General features: G+C 33.0%; 1 protein-coding gene across 5 annotated transcripts in view; it reads right to left on the reverse strand.

Annotated features, from left to right (window-relative positions):
- The window catches only part of Atm (ATM serine/threonine kinase), a 154,059-nt gene that overhangs the window by 31,795 nt on the left and 103,192 nt on the right, over positions 1-19,072 (reverse strand). For 4 of the 5 annotated variants that reach the window (XM_058586520.1, XM_046466346.2, XM_058586524.1 and 1 more), the window contains exons 38-53: positions 17,536-17,623; positions 14,534-14,689; positions 12,012-12,102; positions 10,614-10,702; positions 10,414-10,516; positions 9,690-9,838; positions 7,965-8,069; positions 6,906-7,025; positions 5,730-5,964; positions 5,178-5,345; positions 3,516-3,629; positions 2,890-3,107; positions 1,933-2,140; positions 978-1,091; positions 510-668; positions 5-143 (exon numbers count right to left, since the gene is read on the reverse strand). In XM_058586520.1, coding sequence (XP_058442503.1) covers positions 5-143; positions 510-668; positions 978-1,091; positions 1,933-2,140; positions 2,890-3,107; positions 3,516-3,629; positions 5,178-5,345; positions 5,730-5,964; positions 6,906-7,025; positions 7,965-8,069; positions 9,690-9,838; positions 10,414-10,516; positions 10,614-10,702; positions 12,012-12,102; positions 14,534-14,689; positions 17,536-17,623 — 2,256 coding nt within the window. The remainder of the gene's footprint in view (positions 1-4; positions 144-509; positions 669-977; positions 1,092-1,932; positions 2,141-2,889; positions 3,108-3,515; positions 3,630-5,177; positions 5,346-5,729; positions 5,965-6,905; positions 7,026-7,964; positions 8,070-9,689; positions 9,839-10,413; positions 10,517-10,613; positions 10,703-12,011; positions 12,103-14,533; positions 14,690-17,535; positions 17,624-19,072) is intronic. The other variant, XM_046466355.2, reaches the window with a different exon arrangement.

Genomic DNA, 19,072 nt, shown 5'->3' on the forward strand with positions numbered 1-19,072 from the left:
ATACTTCTCTGAGTTTTCCACTGAGTGGCATCTAAGTTTGCTAATATAATATAAGCATCACAAAGTGCCTCAATATTCTTGATCATCTGAGGTCTCTTACTTCTGATAGTACATATTATTTTGTTTGCAGCCTCTGTTCGATCCTATTAACGAAGAACAGTGAATTATAAAAACAATGAGAAAAACAAAATTTATGCACAGATCTTGATGATGGAAAAACTGTAAGTCATCAGAGACAAACAAAATAGTCACCATATGAATGAAATACAAGGAAAGTATTATTATCTCAAGTGTCAATATTTGGTAACTTTCAAAAACCTATTTTTCACTGCTGCGAAGAAAAAAACTGCTATCTATACTTTGAAAAATATTCAGAAGTTCTGAACTAATTTTATCATAATAGCCAAAGATTTAAAAACCAAATACTATCAACAACATGAATTCTTAAAAATCCCCAATACTTAGGAAAGAAATAATCTGGGAAAAAATGAATATTACAAATGAAATACCTCATCAAGCTGAGAGCTTTGTTTAGGTGCATTTTTAGTTACTCGACTCCTTCTTGTTGTCTCTGGTTTGGTCAAAAATTCATCTTTGTTTGCATTTGCTAAGGCCAATATAATAAACAAAGTATGATGGGGGTGATCCATTGAAATCCTAGAGATGAGCTGTCAGAAAATTAAAAACTATTAGTTTTGCACAAATTAAAAAAAAAAAAAAAAGCAGGAAGTCCACTTTTGTTTTTTTTTTTTTAAACTATCAAAAGGCATGTTACTGTCTATACATGGCAATGGGTGGATGTCTGAGTGTGAAAGCACCAGAGAGGTACATGAAGAGAGAGACTGAATAACAGCCTCTGTAAAATACTAAAATTTGTATTTTCATTTCCTAGAGAGGAAGAGTAATATACACTTTACATAGTATATAGTAATATGCAAGAAAGCAATTATTGTGTTTTGATGTTCAGATCTACTTACATTATTGAGGACTTCATGAAATCCTAGGCCTCCCATCATTTTGGTCCCCATTCTAGCAGCCAATTGGTACATAAGAGGCAAAAATTTATATGATGAAATCTTCATTCCATCTCTCTACAAATTAAGAAAGAAATTTCAAATATTCTCATATCTAAGCAAAGAAATTATTCTAAAATAAAGTTCTTCTACTAGAATGACCTAATGATTGTTAACAAAACATTGCTAACTACATTTTTTTCTTTGTCACTTATGCTATCTGCCAAGTCTTTCTAATGGATATAAATAATTCATAAGTAAAAACATTTGGTCCTACGTTAAATTGTACTCAGAAAAGGAGTGTTGGCACTGTTTATATTCCAGTGACTCTGAGGAGGATAATGTGGATCTGAGCACTATTGTGATCTTGACTCCTGAGAAACTGGAATGCAATAAACGGAATAATTATTTTTCTCTATATACCAAAAGTAACAGAATTTAGTGTGCACTACAGCAGAGACTGGTTGAATCTATTATAAGTCTTATCACTTTTTTGTCTAGGAGAATCATTTTTACTATTAACCTTCAAGTTAACAAACATACACATTTTGGCATCATATCTTTAATATTAGGTATCATCACTAAAATATGAGGTTTTTAAATAAAAACTAAACAAGTATGGTTTCTCGTTGTTTTCTTTAAAAATATTGTTTTTCCAATTGGAAAAGTAATTCATTTTTGAAAATAATCCCCCAAAGCTAAAATTAAGGGAAAAAATCTACTTGTGATCATATAATTTCTTAACTGCTTTCCAAATTCCCCAATCTAGCTCTCCATTTTAGGTATTCTCCTGTGGTAACTGTAGATGTGGGAAAACACTGACACAAATTCTCTGACTTCCATACAATCCTGTGTTACTTGGAGTTTATCAAGTACCTTTTAAAACACAAGCCTGAATGTTGAATTGAACAAGATTTACCTTCATCATGCCATTGACTTCAGAAACTCCAGAATTTTCAAGCCAAAGTGAACAAAGTCGGAATACCCACATATCATGTTCTTCTCCACTTAATAAACAGTTGATGTAATTTTCAACTGCTTTACATAAGAAGCGTTTACGATCCTCTTTCAATGCACGGAGCGCACATTCATCCAGCTCCAGCTCTCTCTGAACCTTTACTGTGTATCTTGCATTGGACAATTAAAGTAAAACACAAAGCCATAAAATTTCACAGAACTAAAAAAAAAAATATGTGATCTCTCTCTCTCTCTCTCTCTCTATATATATATTTATTTATTCTCTCTCTCTCTCTCTATATATATATTCTCTCTCTCTCTATATATATATATTCTCTCTCTCTCTCTCTCTCTCTATATATATATATATAGATAGATAGATAGATAGATAGATAGATAGATAGATATAGATATAAATAGATATTCATTCCAGGAGAAAAAGCATATTTCTAAAGATAAAGGGAAAAAAATTACTTCTGTCATAATGGTACAATTCATAAGCTTTCTAGGCAACCAAGGAAAAAGTAGACTCAAGCTATTTAGTTAGCTTGATCCTCTATTTATACTAAAATACACAGACTCAAGGCAGGTTTAAATAAAGATATTTAATTACATTAAAACAGGTAAGTTTTTTAATTTTAACACAAATCTCTTTTTCCAACTATAACAAAAAAATCTAAAAAGTTAACATTTATATGTTCTACAAGAACCTTAGAACTAAGATAGAAAGTCTTCATAAAAGAATATGTAATACTAATTTGTGATTAACCACTGTAGGGCCATGACAGTCTATAAGTAAGCAAACTAAAGTTTAGTTCTCAAAAAAAAAAAAAAAAATTCCAATTTTTTTTTTTACACAAACAAGTTCAGTTTACTCGGCTGGTGAACACAAAATCATCACTTGTAGGCACATATTTACCTGTTGGTCTGAATTTTATGTTCCCTTAAGAGGCCCACTTCTTCTTTGGCCCTTTTCAAGAGAGCTTGCTTGTTTTCAAATTCTGATGATTTCATGTAGTTTTCAATTCTTTGGTATTGAGTATCAGAGAATCGTGCTAATGAGAGAAACGCCTTCATTTTTCCATTTCTGAGCTCCTCATTACTTTCTCCACCATAACTTCCAGCAACTTCTACTGCCTTCAAGAATATACAATCCATTTAAACATATTTACAAATATTATAAGCATTTAAATAATCACTCAGATCAAGGTAATCCCACATTAAATACATAGTTTTTATGTGTATATATATACATATATATGTAAATATATAATATTAAATACATTTAATTTAGCTAAATTAAATTAATAATGTATTTTCTTGATTTCAGAACAACTTTTGATAGTGTAGAAATAACTACAACAACTGAATTATAAAGAACTGTGCAAAAACAAAAAGCTCTTTAAAATTTAAAGATAATCACATCATGTTTTTCATGTAATACTTAAATCCATACTTTTGCTTTTGAAAGACAATTGTTCTTGATAAAAGATCAAATGTATTCATGATCAACAACAGTCTTACAGAGTTGCTCCAAAAGCTTACCTTTTCTAGGTAGGTCTGCATGATGACTGCAGGATTTTCTAGGCAAGTTTCTGCCAACCAGTTGCCACAAACCCTCAGACATTCTGTGTATATAAGTTTTAGGTTGGGATCATTCTGTGTAAGAAAATAAAATAGTAAAATGTAATTCATTATCATAAGTATATAAAAATGTCCTCCATGTAGGGAGAAAAAGCACATTAAAAATATTTCTCCTTGTCTGCTTTCACCAATTATTTTAATAATTCCAAGTATGTAAATTTACAAAGTAATCAATCTGTACTTTAAAGTTATTATTACTATCATTGAAGAAACTAAAATTTATTGAGTACTTATATATGCCAGGCAATCTGTAACAAGTTTATGTATATTAACTCAATCCTCACAGGAATCCTATGAACTGAATATTATTATTATCCCCAATTTACAGGTAAGGAAACTGAGGTACAAAGAAAGTAGCTAACTACAGACAGCCTTTACTTCAGGGCCTGTAGTGTTACACAATAATTAATACATCATACTGACATCCAATGCTTTGTTATAATGATATATTCCCTAATAATGGAGGATATGTCCCACAAACATCCAACATCCAAAAGTCCAGTAGGCTGAGAATCACTAAGCAGGTCTGAGGAATACCATGGTAATGGTAAGTTAAATCTTTGAAAAATTAATGATTCCTATAAATGCACCCCCTTTGTTCATCATATGCTGGAAATACAGCAAAAGTAGTAAAAACATGTTTGCAATAACCAACAGGTGATGTTAAATAAAATATCAGATGTGATAATTTCAAAGCATCTGGATTGACAAACTAACTGTTCCAACTTGCTTTATTAATTAAAAAAAATTTTTTAGTTGCAGATGGGCACAATCTTTCTTTCCCTCCCTCCCTCCGTGTTTCCCTCCCTCCCTCCCTCCCTCCTTCCTTCCTTCCTTCCTTCCTTCCCAGATGCCAGGCAAGTGCTCTACCACTGAGCCACAACCCCAGCCAACTTGCTTTAGTTTTTAAATACTTTTGTTTTCAAAAGAATTTCCATTTCTGGGGCTGGGGATATAGCTCAGTTGGTAGAGTGCTTGCCTCATATGCCTAAGGTCCTGGGTTCAATCCCCAGCACCCCTCCCTGTACTTGTTCTTTCAAATTTACAGCAAGTATTTTATGTTTATTCCCCCCCTGAGCCACAACCCCAACCCATTTTTGTATTTTATTTAGAGACAGGGTCTCATTGAGTTGCCTAAGGCCTCACTAAATTACTGAGGCTGGCTTTGAACTCGCAATCCTCCTGCCTCAGCCTCCCAAGCTGCTGGGATTATAGGCCTATGGCATCATGCCCGGCCTATATACCATTCTTGAATTCTTTCGAAAGTCAGACTTAATGCTGAGATAAATTCAATGAATCTATCACAAGTGGGACTCACTGACTTGTAAATACGAAAAATAGTTTCTAAACTTCTTTTCAAATATTTTCAAGACTCCTTTTCAAAACATCACATCTTACTCATGGATGAGTAATTTCAAATTTTTAATAAAATTGCCACTAAAATATTTTAAAGAATATTTAAAAAAAATGCCACTAAAATATTTTAAAGAATAGCAGTGTTTTGTTTTTTTTTTTCCATAACAACATAACATCATTTCAGTAAATAAAAACAAAACAAAAAACCTCTGTGCAGTTGGCATCCAACTTTTTAATCATTTGCTTGAGAATATTCAGGGCAAGACTCTGCTCCTTTTTTGCCCAGAATACTTGTGCTTCTTCTAGTTGCCACTCAGAGACACCACAAATAGCTGAATTATACTGTTTGATTTGAAATATTGCCCTTTCAGGTAGCTGAAATGAAAATGGCAAATAATAATAAAAATACTTTTACTACTACTACTATTACCACTAATAATAATGAAAGCAGTAACTACCATTCAATGAAAATGTGACTATTTGTCAGGGACTGTCTTAAAGGTGTCAAATCACTGAATTGTTATCAATATAGTAAGTTAGGTATATTCTCTTTATTTAACCAAGAATTTGTAGCTGAAAGAAGGTAATTGCCTTGTTCAAGGCTTAAACTCAAGTTTGCCTAACACAGGAAATCTTAATTATACTATACTATACAACATTGATCTCTATTTCTCAATTTCTTAATTCACTCATGCTTTTTGTTATATAATAAAAGGAAAGGCCAAGAGGTGAGATGATATAATTTTAAATCCTATTTACCTGAGTGTTCTTGAAAGTTCGGGCCAGAACAGAGAATTCTATAAGGTGTTTGGTGAGAATGTCTTTAAAGCACTCTCTTTGAGAGAGCTCCACTTGTTTTTCCATCAGGATCTCCAAAATAACAGTGCGTAGAGCCATGATAGGCTCCTGAAAGCTAAAATCACTGTCCTTAATTATCTGGGAGTGTTTATGCCATTTAATATACAATTCAGAGATTTGTCTATCTGTGAGTGATCTGAAAGCCAAATCAGAGAGTTAATATAAGCAAAAGAAATGAAAAAAAATTATGAGGTTCTAAAATGTAATATACATTACAAAGGAATTTGTGTAGTAACAAGTTTAGAACTTCTAAATAATCCGAAATAAGGACAAAGTTTTAAAAGACTACAAAATGGTATGTGTTCAGACCCCTAAGAAGTTGGCAGAGAAGTAACAGGTAATAAATATTTTTAAAGATTTTCTTAAAATGCTCTTTGAAATAATGGAAAGTAGTCCTTTTAAATAAAAACTCTTCTAAAATGGGAACATATTCATCGGATCTATCATCAAGAATTCCTACATCTCTAGTCTTGCTTCCATGCTCTTTGTGGTAAAGGAGGACAAATCTGCCAGGAAATAAAGTAAACTCATTAATTACCTTTGGGGGATGACTGTGCCTAATTGCAGTTGTCAAAGAAATCACAATTCAGTGAAGCAGAAGTTGGCATCTGGCAAAGATTTCATCTGCTAACATTTATTAAAGGAATAGAAAATGCATACTGTACAATTCATTTATGTGAACAGTATGCTTGCTTCTCAAATGCTTAAAGTAAATAGTATCTAACTTGACTACTATACTGAGAAAAAAGATGAAGAAGGTAGACTAAGACAATGAGAAAATGACTAGGAAATGAAAGTTTTTTCAGTGGTATGGTAGAGAAGGAAGGAGTGATACAAATTCATAGGAAGCAAATCTTCCCCCAAAGTGTAAGAGCTCAATCATTTCAGTCTCAGGAATCACTATGCATTCTTAAAAATTATTGAAGACCCCAAAGAGCTTAAAATTTTGACATGTCTATTGATATTTACCATATTAGAAAGTAAAACAGGGAAACTGTATTAATTTACTTTAAAAAAGGGTAAGTCAGTAACAGAGAAGCTTCATTCTGGAATTAAAAAATTATATTAATTACATACCTTGAGAAAAGCACTCCAATGTTTTCTAACTCTCCAATGGCCTGCAATCTACTAAGTGTGGGGTACAGTGAATACACAGACTCAAGACTGCCCTTACACAACTCTTCCACTTCTTTTATTCTAATAGCAAAAGAGAAAAGAAACAAACTTTGAAAACAAAGAAGAGGCTGGACACAGTGGTGCAGGCATATAGTCCTAGTGACCTGAGAGGCTGAGGCAGGATTGCACGTTTGAGACCAGCCTGGGCAACTAAGCAGGATCCTGTCTTACAAGAAAAATAAAAAGGATTAGGGATGTAGCTTAGAAATAAGTATCTCTGGGTTCAATCCCCAGTACCAAAACCAAAAAATAAAAAAAAAAATAAGAAGCGGTTTTCAAGGAGATATAAGTACAAATCTGTATTTATAGAGATCTTATCACAATCTTGCTATTAATCTAATAATACCAATATTCACAAATATTAGAGAATATGAAATAGCAAAGGAAAAAAATTGGCCTTGGGATAATATAGCCCTAAATCTAAATCCCAGTTGTGTCACCTTTGGCTGTCTAACAGGACAAACCACTGGATTTCACTAAGCCTAATTTTTTTTTTTTCATTTCCATACTCATTTTGAAGATTAGAGAATGCCTTAGGAAAGAGTCTGGTCAAGCACATGATAAGTACCTAAATGATAGCAAATATTATTGCTGTAATGAAGGATTTATTAGGTTGCTAATCACTATTACACAAAAAAAGTTACATTTGAACTCTAATGCTAAGAGAGTAAATGCCACATAATATTTGAGGAGATAAAATTTAAATTCTCAGGATACTTTGTATAGGAAGGAGTAGGAATTAAGAGTGTTTCCTGCGAGCTTAGGGTAAAGAACTGATGTAGGGTTCCAAAGAAAACATTTTTTTTGAGGGAAGAACACAGAAGGACAAGGAAACACTTCACCTAGCCACTAAGTCTTTATCCCTACAACAATGCAAATCCTCACATTGAAATTATTCCTTAAGTTTGGAAAAAAGAAGCCATGACATTAAACAGAAAATTATTTGCCTTTTTGTAATACCTGGCATATTTGAGACTTTCATAAAATGTGGAGAATTCTCTGTCTTTCAGAGACTGCAGAGCATTGTACAATGATTCATGGTAACTGGTTCCTTCTAATCCTTTGCTGTGAGATAATTCAAAAAATAAAAGAAAAATACATATTTTAAAACAAAGCCTAAAGATATACATGTACAAATAACTCAAAGAACTAAATTTTAAAACTGAAATTAACTTTTTTTTTTAATGAAAAAACAGATTTCTAGAAATTTTGTTAAGAAACACTAATTATTTTATGGGTCATTTAAATTCTTCAAGCAGAAAAAACTGAAAATTTCTCAGATCCTTTGCCTGGTTCAAAATATGCTATATTTTCATTAATTTATTCAGTGAACACCTTTTATGTGTCAGGCATTAAGAACAGGTTCTAGCGTGGGAAATCATTAGCAGACAAGTCAGATCAGGGCCCACTCCCATGGAGCTTGTTTTGGTTTGGACAATAAGTAAGAATAATATCAGACAGTGACAAAGGACAAGCAGAGAATTCAAATAAAATTAAAAAAAAAAAACCATTATGATGGAGTGGCTACTTTAGGAAGAGTAGTCAAAAAAAGGTCTATCTGAAGATATGAAATAAATATATGAAACTAGAGACTGAATGACAAGAAACTGCCACCCACATGGAGAAAAGCAGAATATATACATCTAAGGCCTTTCTGTAAGAACATCATGGACTGATCAAAAAACAAAGAGAAGACCTCTATGGCTGAAAAACAGTAAACAAGAGAGTGGCATATACTGACAGAAGCAGGACCAACTTATATATACTAAAATGTCTAAAAAATTTGAGAGCAAATCCCTATAATATAGTAATCTTGTAGTTTGAAATCTGAAAGGCATTCTAATTAATGAAAATATTTTCTATGAAGGCAATTACACATTGTTTCATTTTTAGTGTTTATGTTATCAAAACACTTTACATAAATGTGAAATCCTTTATTAGATAGCTGTTTGGTTTATAATTTTAAAAATATGGTGCTAGGTATGGAGGTGCATGCCGGTAATCTCAGTGAATCAGGAGGCTAAGACAGGAGGACTACAAGATCAAGGCCAGCCTCAGCAACTAAGCAAGCCTCTAAGCTACTTAGTGAGGCTCTGTCTCAAAATTTAAAAAAATAAATAAAAAGGGCTGGGGATGTAGCACAGTGGTAAAGTGCCCATGGATTCAATCTCCAGTATCAATAATAATAATAAATAAAATAAAAATATGGTGACTTGACAAACAAGTGATAAATATTATGTTCCTGGATAACTGATTTAGCACCTTTTAATGAAAAAAATTTCATAAATAAAGATAACTGGTCCTTTGTATACCATCCAGCAGATACAAGTAATATATGACTAAAATGTTTATAGCAGGGAGTAAAAAGAGAAACATCTATACCTTTCCTTGGATTCCTGAGTCGAAGAAAAAGTGAGTTAAGGAATTCTCCTAAGAAAATATCTTTGATGTTTCTATTTTTGAAAATATTGGGGAGGGGAATGGAGCTGTGCTAATGGAAAAAAAGAGGGAAATTCAGGTCTAATTTTGTTTACTGTTTATTACTATCTTATTTAGGAATGCATAGCTTGGAGAATCTATAAAATATAGAAAATACAACTCCTGTTATATTGATAGAATAAAATAAAAAGTTATTTAGAATCAGAAAAGAAGCAATTTTTTTTTTTAAGTTGGATTTCTTCTTACTTAAAAGAATTGTAATGGTCCCACTGCATATTCCTCCATGCTGCTTGGTAATGAAGTTCCTGTAGTTCAGCACACCACTCTGTATTTTCGTGATCTAACCCTTTTAAGTAGATGGAAAGAATATGGCAGAGTCCCAAATTCTGTAAGGCCTAAACAGAAGTTGGTTTTTTTTTTTTTTAAAGAAAGAAAGATCTCAACAGAAAACTAGAGAAACAAAAATTTATAAACATAAAACTTCAGTTTATAGTTAGCAATATCACAGTCCCAAAATGTTGTTTAGTATGTTTCCCCAAAAACATTAAAACTGAATTCAGGGAGTTCTAATATTTAAAGGAAGAATGACTCAAGAGTATTAATGAGCCAACAATAGAAATGATAGCTTCAGAAATGAAACCAATTCCAATGCAAACTATGAGAAATAATAGTACACTTGGAATTTTCCATGTGAGGCACTAATTTACACTACCTGGCACAACGTTCACACTCAAGAAATGTCTTTTGTTAGGTAACAAAAATTATGATTAACAAACCTAAACTATTGTTTTGGACAATGACCTACCTAGCTTTTCTGTGTGTTCCTCAGTTTTTAGCCCCACGTCTGTAAAACAGGTAACTTCTAACCTTATCTCAAGTTCATCTGGCTATGTAAATATTCCAATGACATACTGGAATTCTATGAGCACTGCACTAGTGACATCTTTACCAATCCAAGAAAAAAATATACCTGAATTATTCCTGCCTGGCGAGTTGCTGGGGAGATTGCTGTCTCAAGGTCATACGTTACTAAGGCTTTCTCCCACATTGCTTCATGTTCATATGTTCGTAGTCTGTAAGAAAAGGTTGTAAAAATATCTTGATTCTACATACATAGAACTCCTTCACAGACAGAATTACTATACCATTATATAGAAAAATGTGATTTACCTAGTAAGGGGTTGCAACATTTTCCCTCCACCACAGCCATACAGACTATCTGGCTCTCCTATACTTCTGTAAATTTCTAATAGAAGATCCTTAAAACAGAAATACAACAAAAACAGGAAGGGAAGAATCACTTTATAAATTTAGAAAACCTTAAATTGCATCATTATCAACACATAACTCTCAATTCTAAATGTTGCCCTATAAAAGTAAATTAAAATGATATTCAAATATATACTATATCAAGTTATCTGAATTGAAACATTTGGTACCCAAGCCTAGCACAATGCCTGGTATACAGAAGATACTCCAAAAAGTCAGTGGAAAAGGATGAGACTGCGAAAGATGAAGGAGAACAAAGAGAAAAATTAGGAGAGCGAACTGAAAAAGTAAACAGAACATATTTCATATAAGGCATAACTGATAGTATGAAGTGTAAAGAGAATTGAAAGGTTACCACCAGACTTAGAGACAGCAAATATAGACAACTCTTTCACAAAGTTTGGTTATGAAGGGAAAGAAGAGAGTGAGTGATACCCAAAAAAGCACACCAGGAAGAGGGAAGTTATTTTGTACTTGTGAGAGAAATTTTTAAAAGTAGAGGTTTGAAAATGTTTAGAATATAGTTCAGAGGCAACACAGCATATTAAAAAAATGAAGTTTGAGAAAAAGTAGATAAATAAAAAGCACAGGAATTAAGATTAGCCTTAAATAAAGGGAGAAATTATTTCTCCAGTTTAATAAGACAGACGGTTATGACAGGGGCATATGCAGGAAGATTTCAATATTTGAGGGTAGATGTGTCTGGGTTTCCTATCTATGCCAACTATTTTCTCCACCAAGTAAGAGGCTAGCTGAAAGCAAAGGCAGAGAAGTGAAGATCAAAATTTTAAGCAAGGTAGCGAAGTTCAAATTGTTGTTGTAAATGAGTTGACCAAAGAAAGTCGATGAGAACGACACACACCATGGTCAATTTGAAAGTAGATTTTTAAGAAATATATACAAAAAGTAATTTGCTGCTTTTGTGACAATGAAAAAATAAACAAACAATTATAAACTGCAAGTGATATACAGAAAATGAATAGGGTGCTATGGCAGAAAATACACAGTAAAAACCCACTCTATAAGTTGGATGGTTTTGCTTCCATTCTTCAGATAAAGGAACTCAAGACTAGAAAGGTTAAGTAATTTGTGCAAGATTATATAACTAAGTGGCACAGTCAGGATTAGAATTCAGGTCAGTCTACTTGAAGACCTGAACTTCAAACTATAAATGTATATAGATGATGCTCTGTTAAAAGAGTAACTTCAGTTTTCAAATCAAATGACATCACTATAAAAAGTAATAATCAAAATATAAGATTAAATATTGATATAAACATTAGAACTGTTAATATTTACCTGTAAACTTATTCCAGTTTCTTCTTTGCTTTTTTCACTCAAACTAGAAATAGTTGTACTTTGGCTTCCTTCTTCAAATATAAGACCTCTGCTTTATCAAAAGAAGCACTGCTTTTAATGAGAACATACTACTTGGAAGCTTATGAATACAGAAACTATAGACAATAGGGAAAAAAAAACTAATGAAGGTGGCAAATAATGAACTTTAAGAGAATATCATTTATACCAGAACTGAAAAGAAATTTGTGAATGTTAATTCCATGGAGGATAATTACATTTTAATAAAATTTTCTATATTTGGGGAGGTTATATGCCAAACCATGCTTATTTATAAGGAAACAAACCTGTTTAAAAATAGAGATATCCCCAATTCAGTTCCTAAATTTCTGTTAGTGGTTTTACCTAAATTTTCAACTTAATTACAGACATACAATTTAAGACCACAATGAGCCACAATTTAACACTGATGAACTGACAAAAATTAAGAAATCTAAAACTCTACTTAAACCCTTATTACCAAAACATTAAGATAAATTTAAGAATATTAAGATGACTGAAGTTGTGAAATTAACACCTATTGTCAAAATCCTATTTCGCAGAGTTTCTTCCTCAAAAAATTATGGGCACTATCAATGAAATCTCATACTTTCTCAGGAGCAAGTTACAAAAAACTTTACCTGTATCCAGAATACTTAGTATGAGGAACTTTGTTATTACACAGACCAAATAGGGAGGGGATTGGGATTGTGGCTCAGTAGTAGAGCACTTGCCTAGCATGTGTGAGGTACTTGATTCTCAGCATCGCATATCAATAAATGAATAAAATAAAGGTCCATCAACAACTAAAGACATATTAAAAATAAATTTAAAAAGTAAATAGTCCAAATAGGATATCTGAGAGAGCAGTTCATTTTCTTGACCTGACAGCTCTGGTAAAGTGTTCATCTTTATTTTATGTACAAATATACTCTTGGCCACTTTAGATTTACAAAGCTTCTGCTCACCTAATAGAGGCACTGAAGAAAACTAGCATCTCTTAACCTTTATATACTTCATCTGTTTACCCTCATCTCCCCATCAGACCCCAGGGGAGTAAAAACAGATTATCAAAGCCAACAGTAAACCCTATTTGCCAAGCACCCTCTCCTAATGAATACCAAAATAATCTTGGCATGCTTGCTTTAAAACATGCAATATGGGGCTGAGGATATAGCTCTGATGTAAGAGTACTTGCCCGGCAAGTGCAAAACTCTGGATTCAATTCCCTAACACTCCCCAAAAAACAAAAATAAGCAATTCTGCAAAAGTCTGCTACATTCCATACAATCACTTACCTTTAACTAAAGGTGCTTCAATTTATACTCCTAGAAGGGATAACTTGTTCATTCCTGATTGTTAAGAAATACTATTCTGCACACCAAGAAACTAAAACACATCCAAATTGCAATTACTAATACCAAGTATGCAGGCTCTGACTAAAATGGTAATACTCTTAGATAGTAATTAATTTCTTACTCACTACCTATTTAAAGGACAACATACCTGTCTTCATAAGAAGGTTATACTGATCATGAACATATCTATTACATAGTATACAGTGTCCACATATTGTGTGTTTTCAACTAAAAAGCTTAAATTAAATATCAAACCACAAGTTAAGAAATCGGTCCACATCTAGTAAGTTAATTACATTTGAACTAGAATTTGAATTCTGGTTCCTGGTTTTCCATAGTGTAAAAAGCACACTACTTTACTGACAATCTAAAATAAAAATTACTGGTAACAAGAATGATAACTGTGTCAACACAACACATTTTTGCTATTTTCATTTCTTAATACGGCTGATTGAGTGGTGATAAGGTGAGGCTAAATATAAAAGTAAACTCTAGGCTATTTCAAATAAACAAAGATTTGAGGAGAACAGTTGGGATAATAAAGCATGTATTTTTTTTTTTTTTTTTTTTTTTTTACTCTTCCTACTTTATTGGCTTTTTCACCATGATCTAGGATTGTATTTATGAGATTCTCATGATAGTTCTCATAAATCAAAGTAAGCAGAAATACAGACAGATAATACACAGAAATAAAATTTCTTTGGTCACAGAAAAAAAGTCACATTACTCTATAGTCAAAAGAAAAATAGATATTGAATAGTTAAGGAATTAGTGGTAAATATAATAATAATGAAATTAGGAATTAATTCAATCATTTGAAAAATATTTATTGATCATTTATATTAAATTCTCAATGCTATTGAGAGAAATACAAAGAAAATAAATATGGTCTCTGTCCTCCAGAAGCTTGCTATCTATATAATTTTTGTAATATATAATAAAACATTTGTATTTATCTTAGAGTGGAATTACTTCTTTTTAAATTTTTATTATTGTTTTACTTTAAAACACAAATTTCTACCTAAAATGTATTTTAAATGAGAGGCACCAAAATAATTTTTACTATGTATCTTTATTTAAACAATGTCAACATCAATTTTAAAACCCAAAACTTATAAATTCCATTACCTTTTCTCTTGATCATCCATGTTCTTCTTATCTGCATAGATTTCTGCATAGAGCAATGCTGTAAAGTGAGCAGCACAAGACTGAGCTACTTTGGCAACCTCCAGATAATTCAAATCCAGCCAGAAAGCATCATCAAAAACTGTTCCTGCCGAAGGTCTAAAGAAAAATTAACCATAATATCATTTCATTTTTAAAACTTCAACACTAAAAGAAAAACACCATAATATAGTGTAACACATTGGGAACAGCTGCAAGTTAAACAGAAAATTACATTCAAATAACTGAAAACCATATTTCCCTTATAGCTATAAACATTCTAAGATGGCATGATTAAAGAGTCTAGTTTCTTAATCTTTTTTGGATCACAAACCCCTCGGAGAATATGCTGAAAGCTATGACCCATCATCCCATATAAATCTGAGCTTCATGCCTTCCCTACATCAAAAACTTCACGCACCATTACCTAAGAATAGGCTACAGAGAACAGCTGGTAACGCACATGTGCGCATGTGTGCACACAGAGATACATCTTTTAATTTAATGAAACTATTCTCTTTTAAGACACAACTACATGTCTTTCCTATTGCAGTCATTTTCTCTTTAGTTTACTGCATAAGGTGAGTTGTTTAATAAAAATCTCTCATTGTGGTAATAGCAGATGAGAACTGGACTATAGAATAGTATCTGTTTCAAAACTATCAGAGAAATGACAAAGTAGTGGTTAAGAGCACTGGCTTTGGAGGAGCACAGAGTTAGGTGCAAAGCAAGCTACAGCACCCAGTACTAGCTGTATGATCTTCAGCAACTTAACTCTTCAGCCTCAGTTTCCTATTTTCTTCATTTATAAATCCCAGAAAAACATATACATCAAAGAACAGTTGCAGTGATTATATAACACTTGTAAAACCAATGAATAAAGTGCCTTCTACACAACAAGTCCTTAACTGTAGCTGATATTTCTGAGAAGTCAAATAATCTGCCCATGGAAAGAAAGCTGCTAGCATTTTTTAATGTCAGATATGTTACATACTTCATCTATTTTAATTACCACAAACCAAACCGCTCCCTCAAGGTAGACATTAGCTTGATTTTAAAGACAATAAAACAAGTTCAAAGACACCAGATCACAAAGTATCAGACTTCAACTTGAGCTAAGGTCCTTATTTTTTTTTTAATATGTCCCATTAACATTTTTAAACAATCATTTTTACAGGTCTTATTGAAAAATGGAACTGAATATTAAGAATATTTATCTTGTACAACTGCCATGTGTCAACTAAGGAAGAAATTTTATCTTCTCAAGTCCTGCCAACATCAACACCATTTAACGTAAATAAATCTGAAACGAATGACTTGAAGGTGAAAAACTGCCTCCCAACACCAAGATGCTCCTACCTACAGTTAAAGCTTTAAATGAATTTTCTCAAAAAAGGATCTGGTACAAATCAATAAAATAAATCAGTCACTTTCTTATCAGAATTGAAGACCACCAAAAGCCAAAAATCTTTTTCTATGAGTAGAATGAAATGGTATAAAGGAAATACAAAGGAATTCTTTTTTAAGATGTAAATGCATTTTGTTTTAAAAATCCTTCTATTCTTTCACACACACACACCCCACTCCTTACCAACCTCTGTCACTATCACCATACATATGCATGAGACATCAAATCCCACATATTCAAATTATAGACTCTCCTTAACTTACAATACTTATACTTTGATAAACCCATCATAATTTGAAAATCTTGATAAGTAAAAAAATGCAACCTACTGAACATCATAGCTTAACAACAGCACACTGTGGAGTATCAGTGGTTCCCCTTGTGATTGCATGGCTGTCACCATCATGACAGCATCACAAGAGGATCATGCTACATGTTATTCTGTTAGCCTAGAATAAGATCAAAATTCAAAGTATGGTTTCTTCTGAATGCTATTACTTTCATACCATTGTCAAATTGAAAAATCATAAAATGAACCATTCAAAGTTAGGGGCATTTGTATAGACTCACTGTATTATTTCTTCAGAGTTTTAGTCAACCTTAGCTATTGTTATACTCCATTTAAAATCTCATGAAGCCAAATGTGGTAGCACATGAGTGTAATCCCAGCAACTTGGGAGGCTGAGGCAGAGGACTGCCAAGTTCAAGATCAATCTGGGTAACTCAGCAAGACCCTGGGTCAAAATCAAAATAAAAAGGGCTGAGGGTGCACCTCAGTGGAAGAGCACCACTGGGTTCAAACCACAATGCCATGCATGAACACAAACACACACATACACACATCCCTCATGATAAATAACAGGAACAAAGATACTTGTAATATTATAAAATTTGCCCCTATCAGGAAACTAAACATTGTTCTACCAGAGTGTGACTACAGATATTGATGATTATGGCATATACTATATCTTATGATAGATATATAAGACATATTCATACAACTCTAGCTACTTCTAAAAAGCAATGGGAAAAGTTAGAAGGGTCACAGCATGGTTGGTGCACACCTGTAATACCAGCTACTCAAGACACTGAGGCAGGACATCATGAGTTCAAGGTTAGTCTGGGCAACTGAGTGAGACACTGTCTCAAAAAATAAAAAGGGCTAGGGATATAATTCCAAAGTAGAGCACCCCTAGATTCAATCCTTAGAACTGGTGAAATAAATAAATAAAGTGGGCAACATAATTAACCTGGTAAAATCACTTGCTCCTTTCTCTTAGCTCTGTAGATGAATAAACTGAAGCCCCTAAAGGCTGCAGGATTTAGCAAAGATAACACCATTACTCATACTGCTGGGACTAGAACTGAGCTTCTGACATGGATTTAACCAAAGTACCATCTTGAATATGGATTATTACAAGGAAATGTAACCATCACACCAATTAAATATAACATTCTGCAACAGCTTCACCTAAAATCATCAGGTCAAAATTTGGCCTACAGTAACAAATCAGATTTCTAAATCCTCAAACTCAAGAAGCAACATTCATTACATTACCTCTTCTGTCTTCTCATGTAGTCTACAACAGCAAGCATTGTTCTTTGTGATTTTTTATCCAAAGAGCATCGGAAAAATGGTTCTGACTCTAACAAAGAAAGAAAGAAATCTCTTCTCAGACCCAGAAAGATCTCCCAAGGCACTTGGTTCTTGTCTGTGTTTGTCTCACTTTATACAGCAAGATTCTGTTGGACAATACCTAATACAAAATTCGTTCTTAATAAATATGAACAAATAAATAGATTCAATGGCATTTTTCTTTTAAAAAAACCCAATATGTTTATAACTGAGATCTTACATTGCGATTTACATTTTATCTCTGAAGAAGTACTAATTCACAGCCTCAATAAAATCAAAAGCTTTTGTAAGCTAGGTGTTCAGTATACAACAATGAACAAGATAGACTATTTTTTTCTTATTGGAGCTTTACCACTATACACAGTAGTTGGGCTCATCCTGAGAAATTCATCTGTGCATGGAATTTGAATTTGGTTCATGATTCCCCTTTCCCTCCCCTTGTTAAGGAAGTTGGTGCCAGCCCCTTTATGATGCAGTGTTGACCCTATGTTTTCTTCTAGCTGTTGTACAGTTCCTGGTGTAATTCCTAAATCTTTGATACATTTCAATTTAAGTTTTGTACAGGGTGAGATACAGGGGTCTAGTTTCATTTTTCTAAAAAAAAGCTATGTAGTTTTCTCAGCATCATTTGTTAAAAAGGCTGTCTTTTCTCCAAAATATATTTTTGGCACCTTTGTCAAATATCAGATGAGTGTTAAGTAGGTAGATTGACAAGATGGACTGTTTTTGACTACACAGAACTCACAGACTAGGCTGGATACTCTCAACACAGCATGAGAAATGGTTTGAGGGAAAGTTTAGAATGCTGCAGAGACCTGTATGAGGGAAGCTCACCTGAACAAGGGAAGTGTCATAGAAAAGTGAAACGTGAGGGCTGGGGTTGTAACTCAGTGGTAGAACGCTTGCCTAGCATGGGTGAGGCCTTAGGTTCAATCCTCAGCACAACATAAAAACAAATAAACAACACAAACAAATAAAATAAAGGTTAAATTCTTAAAAAAATATATATGAAAGTGAAATGTGAAATAAAAGTAATGGTTCTCTGGGACAAAAGGAAAGGACAATGTACCAAGGAATATTTAACAGTATCTGAGATGGCTGAAAGCAGGAAACAATCTGGAGAATTTATGAAAGAATTTCAACTGTGCTAAACCACAGGATAGAAAACAATAAGGACTGACAGCGACAGAGGGATGCAAATAGTAGGCAGGATTTGGTAATAAGATGAGAGATATGTTAAGAGGTTTCTGGCCTGGAAAACCAAGTGTCACTAATTGAAGTGGTACACACAAAAAAGAAGACAGGCAAAGGGGATGAATAAGATGCAAATATTATCTTTGGACAGTGGACTTTGAGATGTACATAGGAGGTGAAGGGATGAGACAGACTTCAGAAAGAGTAACAATTTAAATTTTATAGCAATCTACATTTACTTTCCCCCTCAATAACAGAATTTTAT

Source organism: Marmota monax, unplaced genomic scaffold (assembly GCF_021218885.2).
Source record: "Marmota monax isolate L192 unplaced genomic scaffold, Marmota_monax_Labrador192_F-V1.1 WCK01_AAM20220418_F8-fsc00045, whole genome shotgun sequence".
NCBI lineage: Eukaryota > Metazoa > Chordata > Mammalia > Rodentia > Sciuridae > Marmota > Marmota monax.